The 16,131-nt window shown below is 46.3% G+C and overlaps 1 protein-coding gene across 1 annotated transcript in view; it reads left to right on the top strand.

Annotated features, from left to right (window-relative positions):
* LOC115142713 (serine/threonine-protein kinase WNK2-like) overlaps positions 1-16,131 on the top strand; it is a 71,538-nt gene that overhangs the window by 17,866 nt on the left and 37,541 nt on the right. Inside the window, 5 exon segments of the mRNA XM_065001682.1 lie at positions 2,221-2,355; positions 4,463-4,586; positions 7,981-8,291; positions 10,117-10,302; positions 13,685-13,837. Coding sequence (XP_064857754.1) covers positions 2,221-2,355; positions 4,463-4,586; positions 7,981-8,291; positions 10,117-10,302; positions 13,685-13,837 — 909 coding nt within the window.

The raw sequence follows: 16,131 nt of genomic DNA, 5'->3' as shown, positions 1-16,131 counted from the left end.
CCTGATATAATTACCCATCATGTAATCAGTAAATTCTAATTGGTCTTGTGGTCGGGCCAGTATCATCCAGGAAGGTATTGATTTAAACCAGTCAGTCTGGTAGACCCTGCCCGACCCTGTGGCCCATCAGAGAGCTGTGGGCTAAGGAGGGGCAAGCTTTTATCTCGTTGGGCGACTGTGATACAAAGATAGGGACAGCTGATGTCCCTAAAGTGCTGTCCGATCAATTCATATTTCCACGTAAGCTCAAGTCTGGTGATAACACCTCTGCTTTGCTGTCCTGCCTACTGTAGATGGAGTCAGGGTTCTTTGTGATAACCTCTGTCCTTCCTTGTTCTGTCCTGTCTGTCCTGTCCTGTCTACTGTACTGTAGATGGAGTCAGGGTTCTTAGTGAGAACCTCTATCCTTTCCTGCTCTGTCTGCACTGTCCTGTCCTGTCCTGTCTACTGTCTACTGTTAATGGAGTCAGGGTTCTTAGTGATAACCTCTATCCTTTCCTGCTCTGTCTGCACTGTCCTGTCTACTGTTAATGGAGTCAGGGTTCTTAGTGCTAACCTCTATCCATTCCTGCTCTGTCTGTCCTGTCCTGTCCTGTCCTGTCTACTGTTAATGGAGTCAGGGTTCTTTGTGATAACCTCTGTCCTTCCCTGTTCTGTTCTGTCTGCACTTTTCTGTCTACTGCAGATGGAGTCAGGGTTCTTAGTGATAACCTCTATCCTGTCTGCACTATCCTGTTCTGTCCAGTCTGCTGTAGGTGAAGTCAGGGCTCCGCCTGTTTTTTTTAGTGATAACAAAGACAATCTACTGAAAGATCCTAAACTGTAGGAAAGATTAATAGAGAAATACCCAACACTCTGAGCTTTCTTGACCAATCACATTGACATTGTCATGCTGTATCACACGGTTGCTAGGCCATTCCTCACACACTACCTTCTAGAAAGTCAGGGTATTAGTCGAGAAACTTGTTTTTTTTACTCGAAAGCATGTAATGTCACGATTTCAAAGCAGTAAAATATTACGGAGAACTTAATAATCTCACATCTCGGAAAAGATCTGTAATATTGTGCGTCTTGTTCATGTAATTCATGCTATTCTTGGGATGTTGAGCTAGTGCCCAATTGACTCCCATTTTCTCCTTGAAGGAGTGCTCCCCTTGACCCAGAATGCACTGCACTGCTAATTGAAAAGAACTGGATTAGCATCTCGTCCTTAGAGTATTTCTGAGGATAACCTCTTTTCTGTCGGTGGAGTCAGGCTTCTTCCTGGTTTGTTTATGCTGCGTTCATAAAAAGTGGGAAACTCTGACAATACTACTTGTAAAATTAGAACAACGAGTTGTGTGCATTCACGTGCTTTCAACTCATTGAGAACGCCAATTGGCTAATGGCAAACAAGCTGCAGCAATCATAAAGTAAAAGTACAGATAATCCTCGTAAACAAATTGTGGTCAAAAAACCATATTAATTGTTTTTTTTATAAATAATGTTTTTTTGTAGCATTTAACTGCCGAAAATTCTGTTATCGAGGTCATTTTAAGTTTCAAGTTTTATTAGTCAGATGTATGGGATATACATGTTATACACTGTCCAACGAAAGGCTTACTTGCAGGTTCCTTCTTGACAATGCAACAGCAATAAGAAATAATACAATATAAGAATACAAATAGTAGCATAAGTATAATACAATTTACAGTCTAATAATTACACATGTTTTGGGGAAGAGGGGTTTGGGGGGCAGGTTTTTATACTATGTGCCATTTAGCAATCATAATGCTAGCAGCAGTGATGTGTGCGTAGCATGAATGTACATTTGTGTGTGGGTGTGTGTGTGGGGGGGGGGGGGGTGAGTGAGTGCATGTTTGCTAAGGTGCGGAGAATCAGAGCAGGTGTTCAGTCCAGTTCAAGTGTTCAGCAGTCTGATGGATTTTAGACACCAACAGGATCAGAGACAGTTTCTATCAGACCTCATGCTCCGATACCATCTGCCTGACGGCAAGGAAGTGAACAAATCGTGGCTGGGGTCTATGCGGCGTCATTTCCTTAGTATGCGACATCAGAGTTGTGACATCAGCATGTGAGAGAAGTCGGAGAGAGATGATGGACAAGTTTCCCACTAGTAATCACCAGTTGGAGGGGCGTTCAAGTGGATTTTCCCCAGTCGCATGCTGGTATTTATGAGATGTTATGAATGCAGCATTGATAATAACCTCTCTGTTATAGGTAGATTCAGGCTTCTTCCTGGACAGCGATGTGAAGATCGTAGGAAAGTCCATCAAGGATCGAGTGGCTCTCATCAAATGGAGGAGGGAGCGAACCGTCCCTGCAGTCGAGAACCAGACCCAGAACCTGCTACAGGTTTGTGCTTTTTAGGGGTTCACAGCAAAGCCATTGTTATTCTCTGAATTATAATTGTTTTCTTGACATGGTCAAGTAACTTAAGCATAAATTGGTAACTTTTTTTCTAATTTGGCACACAGAAACTAGAGGCCATGAGTAACTTGGTCAAAAATAATGGCACCAATTGGCCTATATTAGGGGTCTTTTTACAAGCAGTCTCACTTAAACCTTCATATCGGCCCTGTTTGACCTAGAGACGTGAAACGTTCTATGTAGGTGTCTTTCCTCATGCTGAAAATATTTGCTTCAAGGACCCATAAGGTCCATCAGGATAGATTTTCCTGAACCTTGGACATTTTGGAAAACCTTTGAAAAGCGTATTCTCATGTAACATAAATCCAAATAACACCACATTCGACCATATGTGGGAACTCCATCAAGACGGTCGGAAAATCATTCCTCATGAAGCTGATTGAGAGAATGCCAAGAGTGTGCAAAGCGGTCATCAAGGCAAAGGGTGGCTACTTTGAAGAATATAAAATATATTATAATTTTTGTTACTACATGATTCCATGTGTGTTATTTCATAGTATTGATGTCTTCACTATTACTCTACAATGTAGAAAATTGTAAAACAAATAAAGAAAACCCCTTGAATGAGTAGGTGTCCAAACTTTTGACTTACTCATATTTATATATAAACTCAATACATTAAGTAATGACTTTAAGAGTGATAACCTGCTGCTTTCAAAGATAACCAACCTGAAGCACTAGAACAAACTTCACTTGCGTCATTCTTGATTTAACAAAAGGAAGATCGAAAGATAAGGAAGATAGTTGAGAGTGCTTGCTTTGTTAACCAACTGATCTTTTGTCCTTTCTGTCATCGTCTGAAACCCGTTCATTGCTGCTCCCAGCTATATTTGTCGTTGTTGTTGTTGGTGTTTAAGTTGTCCCTTTATTTGGTCACCAAAACTTTCTGAGTCAAGATTACTTTCTGAGTCAAAATGCAAGCTGAGATGTACCACTCAGATATTTTCTTTAAACATGTAAGCCTATACAACATTAACCTAATGAATACAGGTCTGTAGGAATGAGGTTCGTGCAGTAGGCCTAATACATTATTGCAGCATATTGGCTGTGCTTGGCCTGTCAATATTGTTCTTCTCAGACCATATTATATTTAAAAAATCAAGCTATGATAACAAAATAGATCAGTTGTTGTGTACTTGTGAAGCACAAAGAGGATACATTTAAATAATTCTCTTTTTTATTTTACTGGACTGACGGTACCTGAATCTGATGGTAGGTCTCAGCGGAGAGAAGGGATAGAACGGCATTGGGTCCGACGCTCACTGCCCCTCCTCTCTACCTTTGTCCGGTGAGACTGACCAGAGGGGACACCGTCTTCCATCTGATGGCGAAACTTGATTCGTACCTCATTATTTCTGCCCTCAAATTCATGTTTTTCCTACGGCCAGAGAAAGTGAAATATTCCTTGATTAAAAAATAGACACGACGATCCGCTAATAATAAAACCACAGGCCTATCGATACAATTAGCTACTCATTAATTGGAGCTGAGGTGCCTGTTGTACCGCGACTGTAAGTGAGAGGCGCGTTTAATGTTTTGTAAAAGTGTTGGAATAAAAACAGTGTTGACAGTTCTGAATAAAAACTTAAACATGAATTCACTCATAAAAACAAGCAGCTCTTTGCTGTATTCTTTGACAGTCTCGCTCTAGTTATGGTTTCAAAAGTTGTGAAATCTCACGTTGGCTAGTATCAAACTTAGCTGTGGATTAGGAAGCTGCAGGCATGGTGAGTTAAGCAATTTGATTGGACTGCGCAGTAGGCACACTTGATTTAGCTTTTTGGGTCTACCGGGTAGGCAGAGTTTGTCCCTTCAGACAAATGGTTCAAAATGGAAACACCTACCTGGCACGAATCAAGTGCACCTACCGCCAAACAGTGCAAGACACATGTCGTTGGCTTTTCTACAGAAATTTTTGGTGATCGACTAGGAATCATTTTAAAATAGACCATTGGTCACCAACCACTCAATCTGAATCAATGTTACCATGTTATTGTTGATCGAATCTGTACATTAAACAACCCTGCTGCAGGTGCCCAGCATGGGGGTACCACGACAGGGGGCGCAACTGGCCCCAGCAGAGCCAGAGGAGGCAGAAGCTGACCAGCCCCTTACCCTGATCTGCAGCCTGCCCGCACACGCCACCACGACTACATGTAAGAACCTGAAAGCAGCCTCTAAACACAAAGAGAGAGACAGAGGCAAACAACAAACAAACAAACAACAAACAGCAAACAACAAACAAACACATAGATGAATGTGTATACAAGAAAACTGAGGAACACTTTAAGTAATTGAAACACACACACACAGGCAGATCACCTTTTCTTGAGGAAGGGTCGATCAGTTCAACGTAATCAAATCAAATCAAATTGTATTTGTCACATGTGCCGAATACAACAGGTAGTACAGTGCCTTACAGTGAAATGCTTACTTACAAGCACTTAAACAACAATGCTTTAAGAAGTTAAGAGAAAACAAGTGTTAAGTAGAAAATAGAAAATAAAAAGTCATAAATAATTAAAGAGCAGCAGTAAAATAACAATAGTGAGTCTATATACAGGGGGTACCGGTTAGTCAAGGTAATTGAGGTAATATGTACATGTAGGTAGAGTTAAAGTGACCATGCATAGATAATAAACAGAGTAGCAGCAGCGTAAAAGAGGGGTCTGGGAAGCCCTTTGATTGGCTGTTCAGGAGTGTTATGGCTTGGGGGTAGAAGCTGGTAAGAAGCCTTTTGGACCTAGACTTGGTGCTCCAGTGTCGTAGGCGTGAGGTAGCAGAGAGAGGGTCTATGACAAGCGTGGCTGGAGTCTTTGACAATTTTTAGGGCCTTTCTCTGACACCGCCAGATATAGAGGTCCTGGATGGCAGGAAGCTGGGCCCCAGTGATGTACTGGGCCATACGCTCTACCCTCCGTAGTGTCTTGTGGTCGGAGACTGAGCAGTTGCCATACCAGGCAGTGATGCAACCAGTCAGGATGCTCTCAATGGTGCAGCTGTAGAACTTTTTGAGGATCTGAGGACCTATGCCAAATCTTTTCAGTCTCCTGAGGGGGAATTGGTTTTGTTGTGCCCTCTTGATGACTGTCTTAGTGTGTTTTGTTGGGGATGTGGACGCCAAGGAACTTGATGCTCTCAACCTGCTCCACTGCAACCCCATCGATGACATTGGGGGCGTTCTCGGTCCTCCTTTTCCTGTAGTCCACATCATTGATTATGTTGAGGGAGAGGTTGTTGTCCTGGCACCAAACGGCAGCTCTCTGACCACCTCCCGATAGCCTGTGTCATCGTTGTCAGTGATCAGGCCTACCACTATTGTCATCTGCAAACTTGATGAGGGTGTTGGAGTCGTGCCTGGCCATGCAGTCATGAGTGAACAAGGAGTACAGGAGGGGACTGAGCACGCACCGATGAGGGGGCCCCTATGTTGATGATCAGCGTGGCAGATGTTTTGTTACCTACCCTCACCACCTGGGGGCGGCCCGTTAGGAAGTCCAGGATCCAGTTACAGAGGGAGGTGTTTAGTCCCAGGGTCCTTAGCTTAGTGATGAGCTTTGAGGGCACTATGATGTTGAATGCTGAGCTGTAGTCAATGAATAGCATTCCTTTTGTCCAGTGTTGAGTGCAATAGAGATTGCATCATCTTTGGATCTGTTTAGGTGGTATGCAAATTAGTGTGGGTCTGAGGTTTCTGGGATAATGGTGTTGATGTGAGCCATGACCAGCATTTCAGAACTAGAGACGTGAGTACTACGGGTCGGTTGTCATTTAGGCAGGTTACTTTAGTGTTCTTGGGAACAGGGATAGGGACTATGGTGGTCTCCTTGAAACATGTTGGTATTACAGACTCAGTCAGGGACAGGTTGAAAATGTCAGTGAGACACTTGCCAGTTGGTCAGCACATGTTCGGAGTACACGTCCTGGTATTCCATCTGGCCTTGCTGCCTTGTGAATGTTGACCTGTTTGAAGGTCTTACTCACATTGGCTACGGAGAGCGTTAATCACACAGTCGTCCGGAACAGCTGATGTTCTAATGCATGTTTCAGTGTTACTTGCCTCGAGGCGAGCATAGAAGTAATTTAGCTTGTCTGGTAGGCTCGTGTCACTGGGCAGCTTGTGGCTTTGCTTCCCTTTGTAGTCTGCAATAGTTGGCCGGAGAGCGTTGGAGCCGGTGTAGTATGATTCAATCTTAGTCCTGTATTGACGCTTTGCCTGTTTGATGGTTTGTCGGAGGGCATAGCGTAATTTCTTATAAGCTTCCGGGTTAGAGTCCCGCTCCTTGAAAGTGGCAGCTCTACCCTTTAGCTCAGTGTGGATGTTGCCTGTAATCCATGGCTTCTGGTTGGGGTATGTACGTATGGTCACTGTGGGGACGACGTCATCAATACACTTATTGATGAAGCCAGTGGCTGAGAATCCTGGAACATATTACAGTCTGTACAAGCAAAACAGTCCTGAAGCTTAGCATCTGCTTCATCTGAGTCACTGGTGCATCCTGCATTACTTTTTGCTTGTAAGCAAGAATCAGGAGGATAGAATTATGGTTCGATTTGCCAAATGGAGGGTGAAGGAGAGCTTTGTACGCATCTCTGTGTGTGGAGTAAAGGTGGTCTAGAGTTGTTTTCCCTCTGGTTGCACATTTAACATGCTGGTAGAAATTAGGTCAAATGGATTTAAGTTTCCCTGCATTAAAGTCTCTGGCCACTAGGAGCTCCGTCTCCGGATGAGCTTTTTCTGTTTGCTGATGGCTGTGTACAGCTCATTGAGTGCGGTCTTAGTGCCCGCATCGGTTTGTGGTGGTAAATAGACAGCTATGAAGAATATAGAGGAAAATTCTCATAGTTCATCTATTTTATTTTCCATTGATTGTACGTTGGTTAATAGGACCGATGGTAAAGGGAGAGTACCCGCTCCCCTCCGGATCCTTTCAAGGCACCTGGACCTTCGTCCCCAATATCTCTGTCTCGTTCTCCTGCGTACGACGGGGATGTGGGCCTTGTCGGCGTCTGAAGTAAATCCTTCCCGTCTGACTCATTAAAGAAAAAGTATTCCTCCAGTATGGGTTGAGTAATCGCTGTCCTGATATCTTGAAGCTCTTTTTGGTCATAAGATACAGTGGCAGAAACATTATATACAAAATAAGTTACAAATAACGCAAAAAAACACACACAATAGCACAATTGGTTAGGGGATTGTAAAACGCCAGCCATCTCCTTCGTCGCCATTATCTAATCCAGATGGGAAAAAACTTCACAAGGCTTATAGATGAAGGGTAGATAGATAGATAGATAGATAGATAGATAGATAGATAGATAGATAGATAGATAGATAGATGCAGTGAGAGCGAGAGAGATGCAGGGAGAGCGAGAGATGCAGAGAGAGAGAGAGATGCAAGGGTGTGACTCAGCTCTGAGTCATATCCCAGCTTTTGAATTTGAATGACACTTCATCTCTCCATCCCTTTGTTTCTTTCTTAATCTCTCTCTTTCTCTCTGTCTCTCACCAGTTTGACATTATGTTTTCTCTTATGTTTCCTGTTGTTATAGCTGATGGTGGAGTGGGCCTCATGGTGCTGTCAAATGTTAAAAACAGTCAGCCCAGTGCCCCATACCAGTCCATCCCAGAGCCCATCTCTACACCCCAGGTGGTCTACAGCCCCCCTGTGCAGCCCCAGGCCCAGCTGCACCAGGGAGCCTACCAGAAGCCCACTGCACATCCTCCCCAAGTGGCCTACTCCTTAGCTACTACCACACAGCTTCATCAGGTGGCCTACCAGCAAGCCACCACTCAGCTGCACCATGGGGCCTACCAGCAACCTAAAGCACAGCTGCATCAGGGGGACTACCAGTCTCCACCTGTAAGTTTTCTCATGCAAAATTCCCCATTGCCTCTAACTCAAATTTCAAAACTCATTATTATAAACATAACCTCACTGCAAGTCTCAGACATTCCCTTTCTATGTCTCTTTAGCTCCTTGTTAACATTTTATTTTCGGTATTATCTGTCTTTTGTAAAGCCAAACTGAACTAAAATCTGTTTTCTTTTGTCCGGTCGATGCCACCTGAGCAGCAACACTTCAGTGAGCCCTTTGCATTCCAGAATGCTCTTCTCTCTCAAGAGATGAAAGGAGATTTCTTGGTTGGTTGTGGGACCAATGAGAGTACAGTGTGTTGTGGTGGGACCAATCAGTGCGCTAGACGTGGAAGCACCTCCTTGATTGACATGTGCAGGACCCACTCCCCCCCTAAGCCTCTGTGCCGTTCTCCCTGCCACCTCTGTCCCAAACGAGACAAAGTCACACATCGGAGCCCGGAGGGTAACAAAAACTCAGAGGAGTACGCAGCAGCCGCGGTCCCCCCTTTAGACTCCCCTCCACCTCGGTATCCTGTCCTCTCCCCTCACCTGTCCCAGCACCATCAGTGTTCCTACCTTGACTCAATCAATCAATCAGTCAATCCCCCCCATCCTGCCATCCTGGTTACAAATCCTATACGACGCCCCTCAGACCTCCCTCTACCCCACTCCCGCAGGGCCTGTGCGAGCTTTGACCTTCTACTAAGAACTAGGATGGAGGCTGGGGGGTCTCTAGGCCACCTCTACACGCCTCCCCTCCCTCCCTCCCCCCAGCGCTCATCAGTACACACCCCCTCCTTAGTCTCCCCCCAGCTTCTCTCACTGCTCAATCGCCCTCTAATCACCTCCTCCCTGTCGGCTCCTCCGTCTCCCTCACATCTTTCCCCGCCTCCTTCCCTAATGGTCCGCTCCTCCAGTGGAGATCTCTCCCTGCTCGACCACTGTCTCAGCCACATTGTCAGTCGCAGGAGAAGCTCCCCAACACACCTACACGCCCCGTACCGGCCAAGCCAACGCTATGGAGAGGCTAGGGTTCACAGGACCAGCTCCCCTACTTCCCCAGACAGCTTTGGCTGGGCCTATTGGCCCAGCCAAAGCCAGCCCACCTCTCCAGTGCCTGAGCATTCTGATCAAGGCCTGGGTTTGGAAAAGCCCCTGCTTCTATCACCAAATGGTTCAATGGTAGGTCAGGGATACTACCGGCTTGATTGAACTTTGACCCTTCTGAGCCATTGCCGTAGCAACACCACACCTAGCTGCAGCACCTCCGCTTTCTCTTAGCCTCGCAAGCTGCCAGATCCAGCGAGCATAGCTTTCTCTGTCCCTCCCATGATGACCAAGTGCAACATTACTTCCTAATCCCAAATCAACCCCTATGGATGCAACATTTCCAGTAACTCCCAAATTTCCCATGTTTTCCATAAGTCCTCATTGGTTGATTTTCTGCTTATTCCCCCCTGAAAAATCTTCCAACTGGGATTTCTGGAAAACCTGGGAGTTTTGGGATAGTTACTGTAATTTCCTGACCATAACACCGACCCTCAAGCGTAACAGTGATGTTCTATCTGCCTCTGTTCACTCCTCAGCAGATAAACACCACATGGCTCGATTACGAGATGGTGGATCAGCTGTGTAGATTCCCTTACTATTGCAGCAGCCACTCCTCAATTACTTTTGTCCGGCAGTTTCCAGCAAAACAATATCAACCTTGCTCAACAATGATTTGTCCCCTCTTTGCTCCCGTGAAGAAAAATGATGATTCTATATGATGTGTTCTTGATAATCTTTGTCATAATCTGAAAGACTGCCTTTTCTCCTGTGTGTTCCAGCCCAGTGCAGGGTGGATCCAGGCCCAGCCCCAACCCCAGGCTCAGCCAGCCTCTGCTCCAGCCACCCCAGGGCCTCCGGTACATCAGAACGGCCCCACAGCCCCACAGAGCTTCCCAGCTGCTGCCCCTCTCGCCACTGTACAGGCACAGGCGCAGCCTGCTGTTACAGCCCAGCCCAGCCACGAGGTAAGGATCTGTTCTGAATCTAACACTTGGGTGTTAAGATGGCGTCGTTTTACATGCCCGTAACCAATTGTGCTATTTTTTTTGTTGCATTGTTTGTAACTTATTTTGTACATAATGTTGCTGCTACCATCTCTTATGACCGAAAATAACATCAGAACTGGGATTACCCACCACGAACTGGAAGAAACTTTTTCCTTTAACGACTCCGTCGAGAAAGATATACTGCTCTCCCGGGAACAGGCCCAGATCCCCCGTCATTTGCATGAAGAAAAGACGGAGGAAAAGAGGACGCAGATCGGGCTGCCTTTTGAGAATCCGTAGGCGAGTGAGTAAACTCCCACTGCCAGCAGTTCTACTTGCTATCATGCAATCATTGGAAAATTAAATTGATGACGTACGATTATCCTACCAACGGGACATTAAGAACTGTAATGTCTTATGTTTCACCGAGTCGTGGCTCAACCAACTCTGTAAGGCCATAAGCAAACAAGGAAATGCTCACCCAGATGCGGCGCTACTAGTGGACGGGGACTTTAATGCATGCAAACTTAAATCAGTTTTACCACATTTTTACCAGCATGTCACGTGCAACCAGAGGAAATAAACTCTATACTGCCTTTACTCCACACATAGAGATGCATATAAAGCTCTCCCCCTTCCTCCATTTGTCAAATCTTACCATAATTCTATCCTCCAAAAACTAAAGCAGGAAGTACCAGTGACTCGCTCAATACGGAAGTGGTCAGATGACGCGGATGTACGCTACAGGACTGTTTTGCTACCACAAACTGGAATATGTTCCGGGATTCATCCAATGGCATTGAGGTATACCACCTCAGTTATCGACTTCATCAATAAGTGCATCAACGGCGTTGTCCCCACAGTGACCATACGTACATATCCCAACCAAAAGCCATGGATTACAGGCAACATCTGTATCAAGCTAAAGGCTAGAGCTGCCGCTTTCAAAGAGCGGGACACTAATCTGGACGCCTATAAGAAATCCTGCTATGCCCTCAGACAAACCATCAAACAAGCAAAGCATCAATACAGGATTAAGATTGAATCCTACTACACAGGCTCTGACGCTCGTCTGATGTGGCAGGGCTTGAAAATATTACAGACAACAAAGGGAAACCCAGACGCGAGCTGGACAGTGACGCGAGCCTATCAGACGAGCTAAATGCCTTTTATGCACGCTTCGAGGCAAGCAACACTGAGGCATGCACGAGGGCACCAGATGTTCTGGATGACTGTGTGATAACGCTCTCGGTAGTCGATGTGAGCATGACCTTTAAACAGGTCAACATTGACAAAGCCACAGGGCCAGATGGATTACCAGGACGTGTACTCAAAGCATGCGCTGACCAACTGGCAAGTGTCTTCACTGACATTTTCAACCTCTCCCTGACTGAGTCTATAATACCTACATGTTTCAAGCAGACCACCATAGTCCCTGTGCCTAAGGAAGTGAAGGTAACCTGTCTTAATGATATCCGCCCCGTAGCACTCACATCGGTAGCCATGAAGTGCTTTGAAAGGCTGGTTATGGCTCACATCGATAGCATCCTCCGGATACCCTAGACACACTTCAATTCGCATACTGCCCCAACAGATCCACAGATGACGCAATCTCAATCACACTGCGCTTTTCCACCTGGACAAAAGGACACCTATGTGAGAATGCTGTTCATTGACTACAGATCAGCATTCAACACCATAGTGCCCACGAAGCTCATCACTAAGCGAAGGACCCTGGGACTAAACACCTCCCTCTGCAACTGGATCCTGGACTCCCTGACGGGCCACCCCCAGGTGGTAAAGGTAGGCAACAACACGTCTGCCACACTGATCCTCAACATAGGGCCCCCTTAGGGGTGTGTACTTACTCCCCTCCTGTACTCCCTGTTCACCCACGACTGCGTGGCCAAACACGACTCCAACACCATCATTAAGTTTTATGACGATACAACAGTGGTAGGCCTGATCACTGACAACGATGAGACAGCCTATAGGGAGGAGGTCAGAGAAATGGCAGCGTGGTGCCAGGACAACAACCTCTCCCTCAATGTGAGCAAGACAAAGGAGCTGATTGTGGACTACAGAAAAGGCGGACCGAGCGGGTCGAGAGTTTCAAGTTCCTTGGTGTCCACATGACCAACGATCTTTCATGGTCCAAACACAACAAGACAGTCGTGAAGAGGGCACAACGAAACCTTCTCTCCCCCAGATCCTCCAAAAGTTCTACAGCTGCGCCATCGAGAGCATCTTGACCGGTTGCATCACCGCCTGTTATGGCAACTGCCAGGCATCTGACTGTAAGGTGCTATAGAGGGTAATGTGTACGGCCCAGTACATCACCAAGGCCAAGCTTCCTGCAATCTAGGACCTAAATAATAGGCAGTGTCAGAGGAAAGCCCATAAAATTGTCAGAGACTCCTGCCACCCAAGTCATAGACTGTTTTGTCTGCTACGTCACAGCACGTGGTACCGTGGTGTGACATAGCAGAGAAAACAGTCTATGAGTGCCAAGTCTAGCACCAAAAGGTTCCTTAACAGCTTCTACCCCCAAGCCATCAGACTGCTGAACAATTAATCAAATGGCCACCCGACTATTACTTTGACCCCACCCCAATTCGTTCTGTACACTGCTGCTACTCGCTGTTTATTATCTATGCATAGTCACTTCACCTCACCCCTACCTACATGTACAAATGACCTCAACTAACCTGTACCCCCGAACACTGACTCTCCTATCGGTAACTCCTGTATATAGCCTCGTTATTGTTATGTTATTGTGTTACTTTATATAATTTTTACTTTAGTTTATTTGGTAGATATTTTCTTAACTCTTCTTGAACTGCACTGTTGGTTAAGTGCTTGTAAGTAAGCATTTCACGGTAAGGTCTACACTTGTCTACACTTTTTGATTTAAATGTGAGTGTAAATATGAGATGTGCTAGTTTGTTGGACTCTCATTGACAAAATCCTGACCGTCCAGTCAGATGCTGTCTGTCCCCAGGCTTCTGTTTAATAAGCAGAGATGATAGTGGCTGTGATTTTTGTTGTTCTCAGCTGTGTGTGTGTGTGTTTGAGCCCAGAGCTTTGTGTATGTTTATGCGTGTGTCCCCAGTCAGACGCTGTGACCGAGGGTGTGTGTTCCAGTCAGAAAGACTGTTTGGCAACTAGACTTGGTGACTGGACAGGCAGAGTGTATGAGAGGCAATATATTATGTTTGTGGAACAGGACAGATATAGATGTTCAATTAACTTCGTCATGATTTTTACTCACCCTGCCTGCCTGTCCTCCTCCTCCCTCCTCTCTCTCTCTCTCTCTCTCTCTCTCTCTCTCTCTCTCTCTCTCTCTCACTCCCTACCACAGTTGTCTGCCAGCCAGCCTCTACCTCAGCAGTGCTCTGACATCACCATCAGTCTTGTCCAATCAGCTGCCTGCCTGGGCAGCAATGCTTCTACCCCTCTACATCAGCCTTCCCAGGCCACGCCCCCTCTCCAGCCACTGCAGATCAGCACACAGGTGGGCAGTAGATTTGTTAGATTTTTGGGGGGGATTTCATTATAATCTCTTTAAGACGTTGTTCAGACTAAGTCCTTTAAACATTTAAATACAATTTATAATACAATCACATGTTCAACATAGAACACACTGTTACAAACCACAGACGTAATACATTGACAGGTAAAAAAAAGACAATATATACAAAGTTAATATATACAAAAAAAATCCTGATGATAAGTACTCTGACAGTCAGAAAAGATAGATTGGTTCCTTCATCTGCCCTGGTCCTGCACAACCTTCCAAACGATTATGTTCAACTGGTTCTGAAGTATTGTTTGAATTTATATATTGAAAAGGAAAAGGTGTAACACTCGCTCACCATAACCCCCCCCCCCCCTCCCCCCTCCCCCCATCAGAATGTATATATTGAAAGGTTCCTGGTTTGCTCAGATAAATTATTCCAACTGTTCATTGCTCTGAAGCAAAATGTTAATTTGCCAGTATACCTTCTCTCCCGGGATAACCCATAGATGGGGGACAATCTATTCCTAGTATTGACTGAATGTCTGTCTCTTACCAACTGAACCCTGTTGTGAATGGAGTTTGGCCATTGTTAAATGGTGTACTCTGAAACAAAATAAGCATTTCTTTTTATTTTGTATGATCTTATTGATTGATGACCACCCAAGAGCATTGTGCATAACTACAACAAAGGAATCGTATCCCCATCTTAGAACTTGCTGCATTCTGCAGCCTCCTAATGTCACTTGCTGTTGCATTTCCCCACACCACAGAACAGTAGATCACCTGACTCTCAATTATTAATGCTTGGGTTGTTTGCTTAAGAATCTTTCCCTGTAAATATTTTGCTATCCTTCTGACCATGCATGCAGTTTTAATGATGTTCTTACATTGTCAGGTCCTGACCTTAGTTCCTTTTTTATGTCTCTATTTTGGTTTGGTCAGGGCGTGAGTTGGGGTGGGAATTCTATGTTTTGTTTGATGTTTTGTATTTCTGTGTTTGGCCTGGTATGGTTCCCAATCAGAGGCAACTGTCTATCGTTGTCTCTGATTGAGAACCATACTTAGGTAGCTCTTGCCCACATGGGTTTTGTGGGTAGTTGTTTTCTGTCTCTGTGTCTGCACCTTCGTTTCACTCTCTTAGTTTTTTTGTTTTGTGATCAGTTTAAATAAATATTAACATGGACACGTACCATGCTGCATATTGGTCCGATCCTTCCTACTCCTCCTCAGAAGAGGAGAAAAACTGTTACAGAACTACCCACCACAAACAGACCAAGCAGCGTGGTAACCAGGAGCAGAGGGTTCTGGACTCCTGGACTTGGGAGGAGATATTGGACGGCAAGGGACCCTGGGCACAGGCTGGGGAATATCGCCGCCCCAAGGAAGAACTGGAGGTAGCGAAAGCTGAGCGGCGGCGATATGAGGTAAGGCAGCGCAACAGGCACGAGAGGCAGCCCCCCAAACATTTTTTGGGGTGGAACACGGGGAGATTGGCGGAGTCAGGTGATAGACCTGAGCCGTGCTTACTGGAAGAAGCGCAGTACTGGTCAGGCACCGTGTTATGTGGTTAAGTGCACGGTGTCGCCAGTACGCGCTCACAGCCCGGTGCACTATAGGCCAGCCCCCTGCAAGTGCCATGCGAGAGTGGTCATCCAGCCTGGAGGAGTGGTGCCAAGGCTGCGCACCAGAGCTCCAGTGCTCCCGCATAGCCCGGTACATCCGGTGCCTCCTCCACGAACCAGGCCTCCTGTAGGTCTCCCCAGCCTGCCAGAGCTGCCCGTCAGTCAGGAGCTGCCAGAGCCGCCCGTAAGTCAGGAGCCGCCAGAGCCGCCCGTCAGTCGGGAGCCGCCAGAGCCTCCCGTCAGTCAGGAGCCGCCAGAGCCGCCCATCAATCAGGAGCCGGCAGAGCCTCCCGTCAGTCAGGAGCGGCCGGAGCCGCCCGTCAGTCAGGAGCCGCCGAAGCCGCCCTTCACTCCGGCGCCGCCAGAGTCTCCCGCCTGTCCGGCGCCGCCAGAGTCTCCCTGCTATTCAGGGCCCGCTGTAAGGGTCCGCAGTTCGGGGTCGCCACTCCAGAGGTGCCACCTAAGTGGGCCAAGACTAAGGTGGAGTGGGGTCTACGTCACCGCGGTGAAATGCCCACCCAGACCCCTACAAGTTTGTTGCGGCAGACCCACTCCCTGATATTTCCCTGATCTACTTGTAGAGCTCGCTGTACCCGTTGAACAGATTGTCTTGATGTATAGATTATAGTATAATCTGCAAATATAGTACCTTGAGTTTTAGGTAAG

Source organism: Oncorhynchus nerka, linkage group LG15, assembly GCF_034236695.1.
Source record: "Oncorhynchus nerka isolate Pitt River linkage group LG15, Oner_Uvic_2.0, whole genome shotgun sequence".
Taxonomy (NCBI): domain Eukaryota; kingdom Metazoa; phylum Chordata; class Actinopteri; order Salmoniformes; family Salmonidae; genus Oncorhynchus; species Oncorhynchus nerka.
This window is presented reverse-complemented; position numbering and strand designations above follow the sequence as displayed.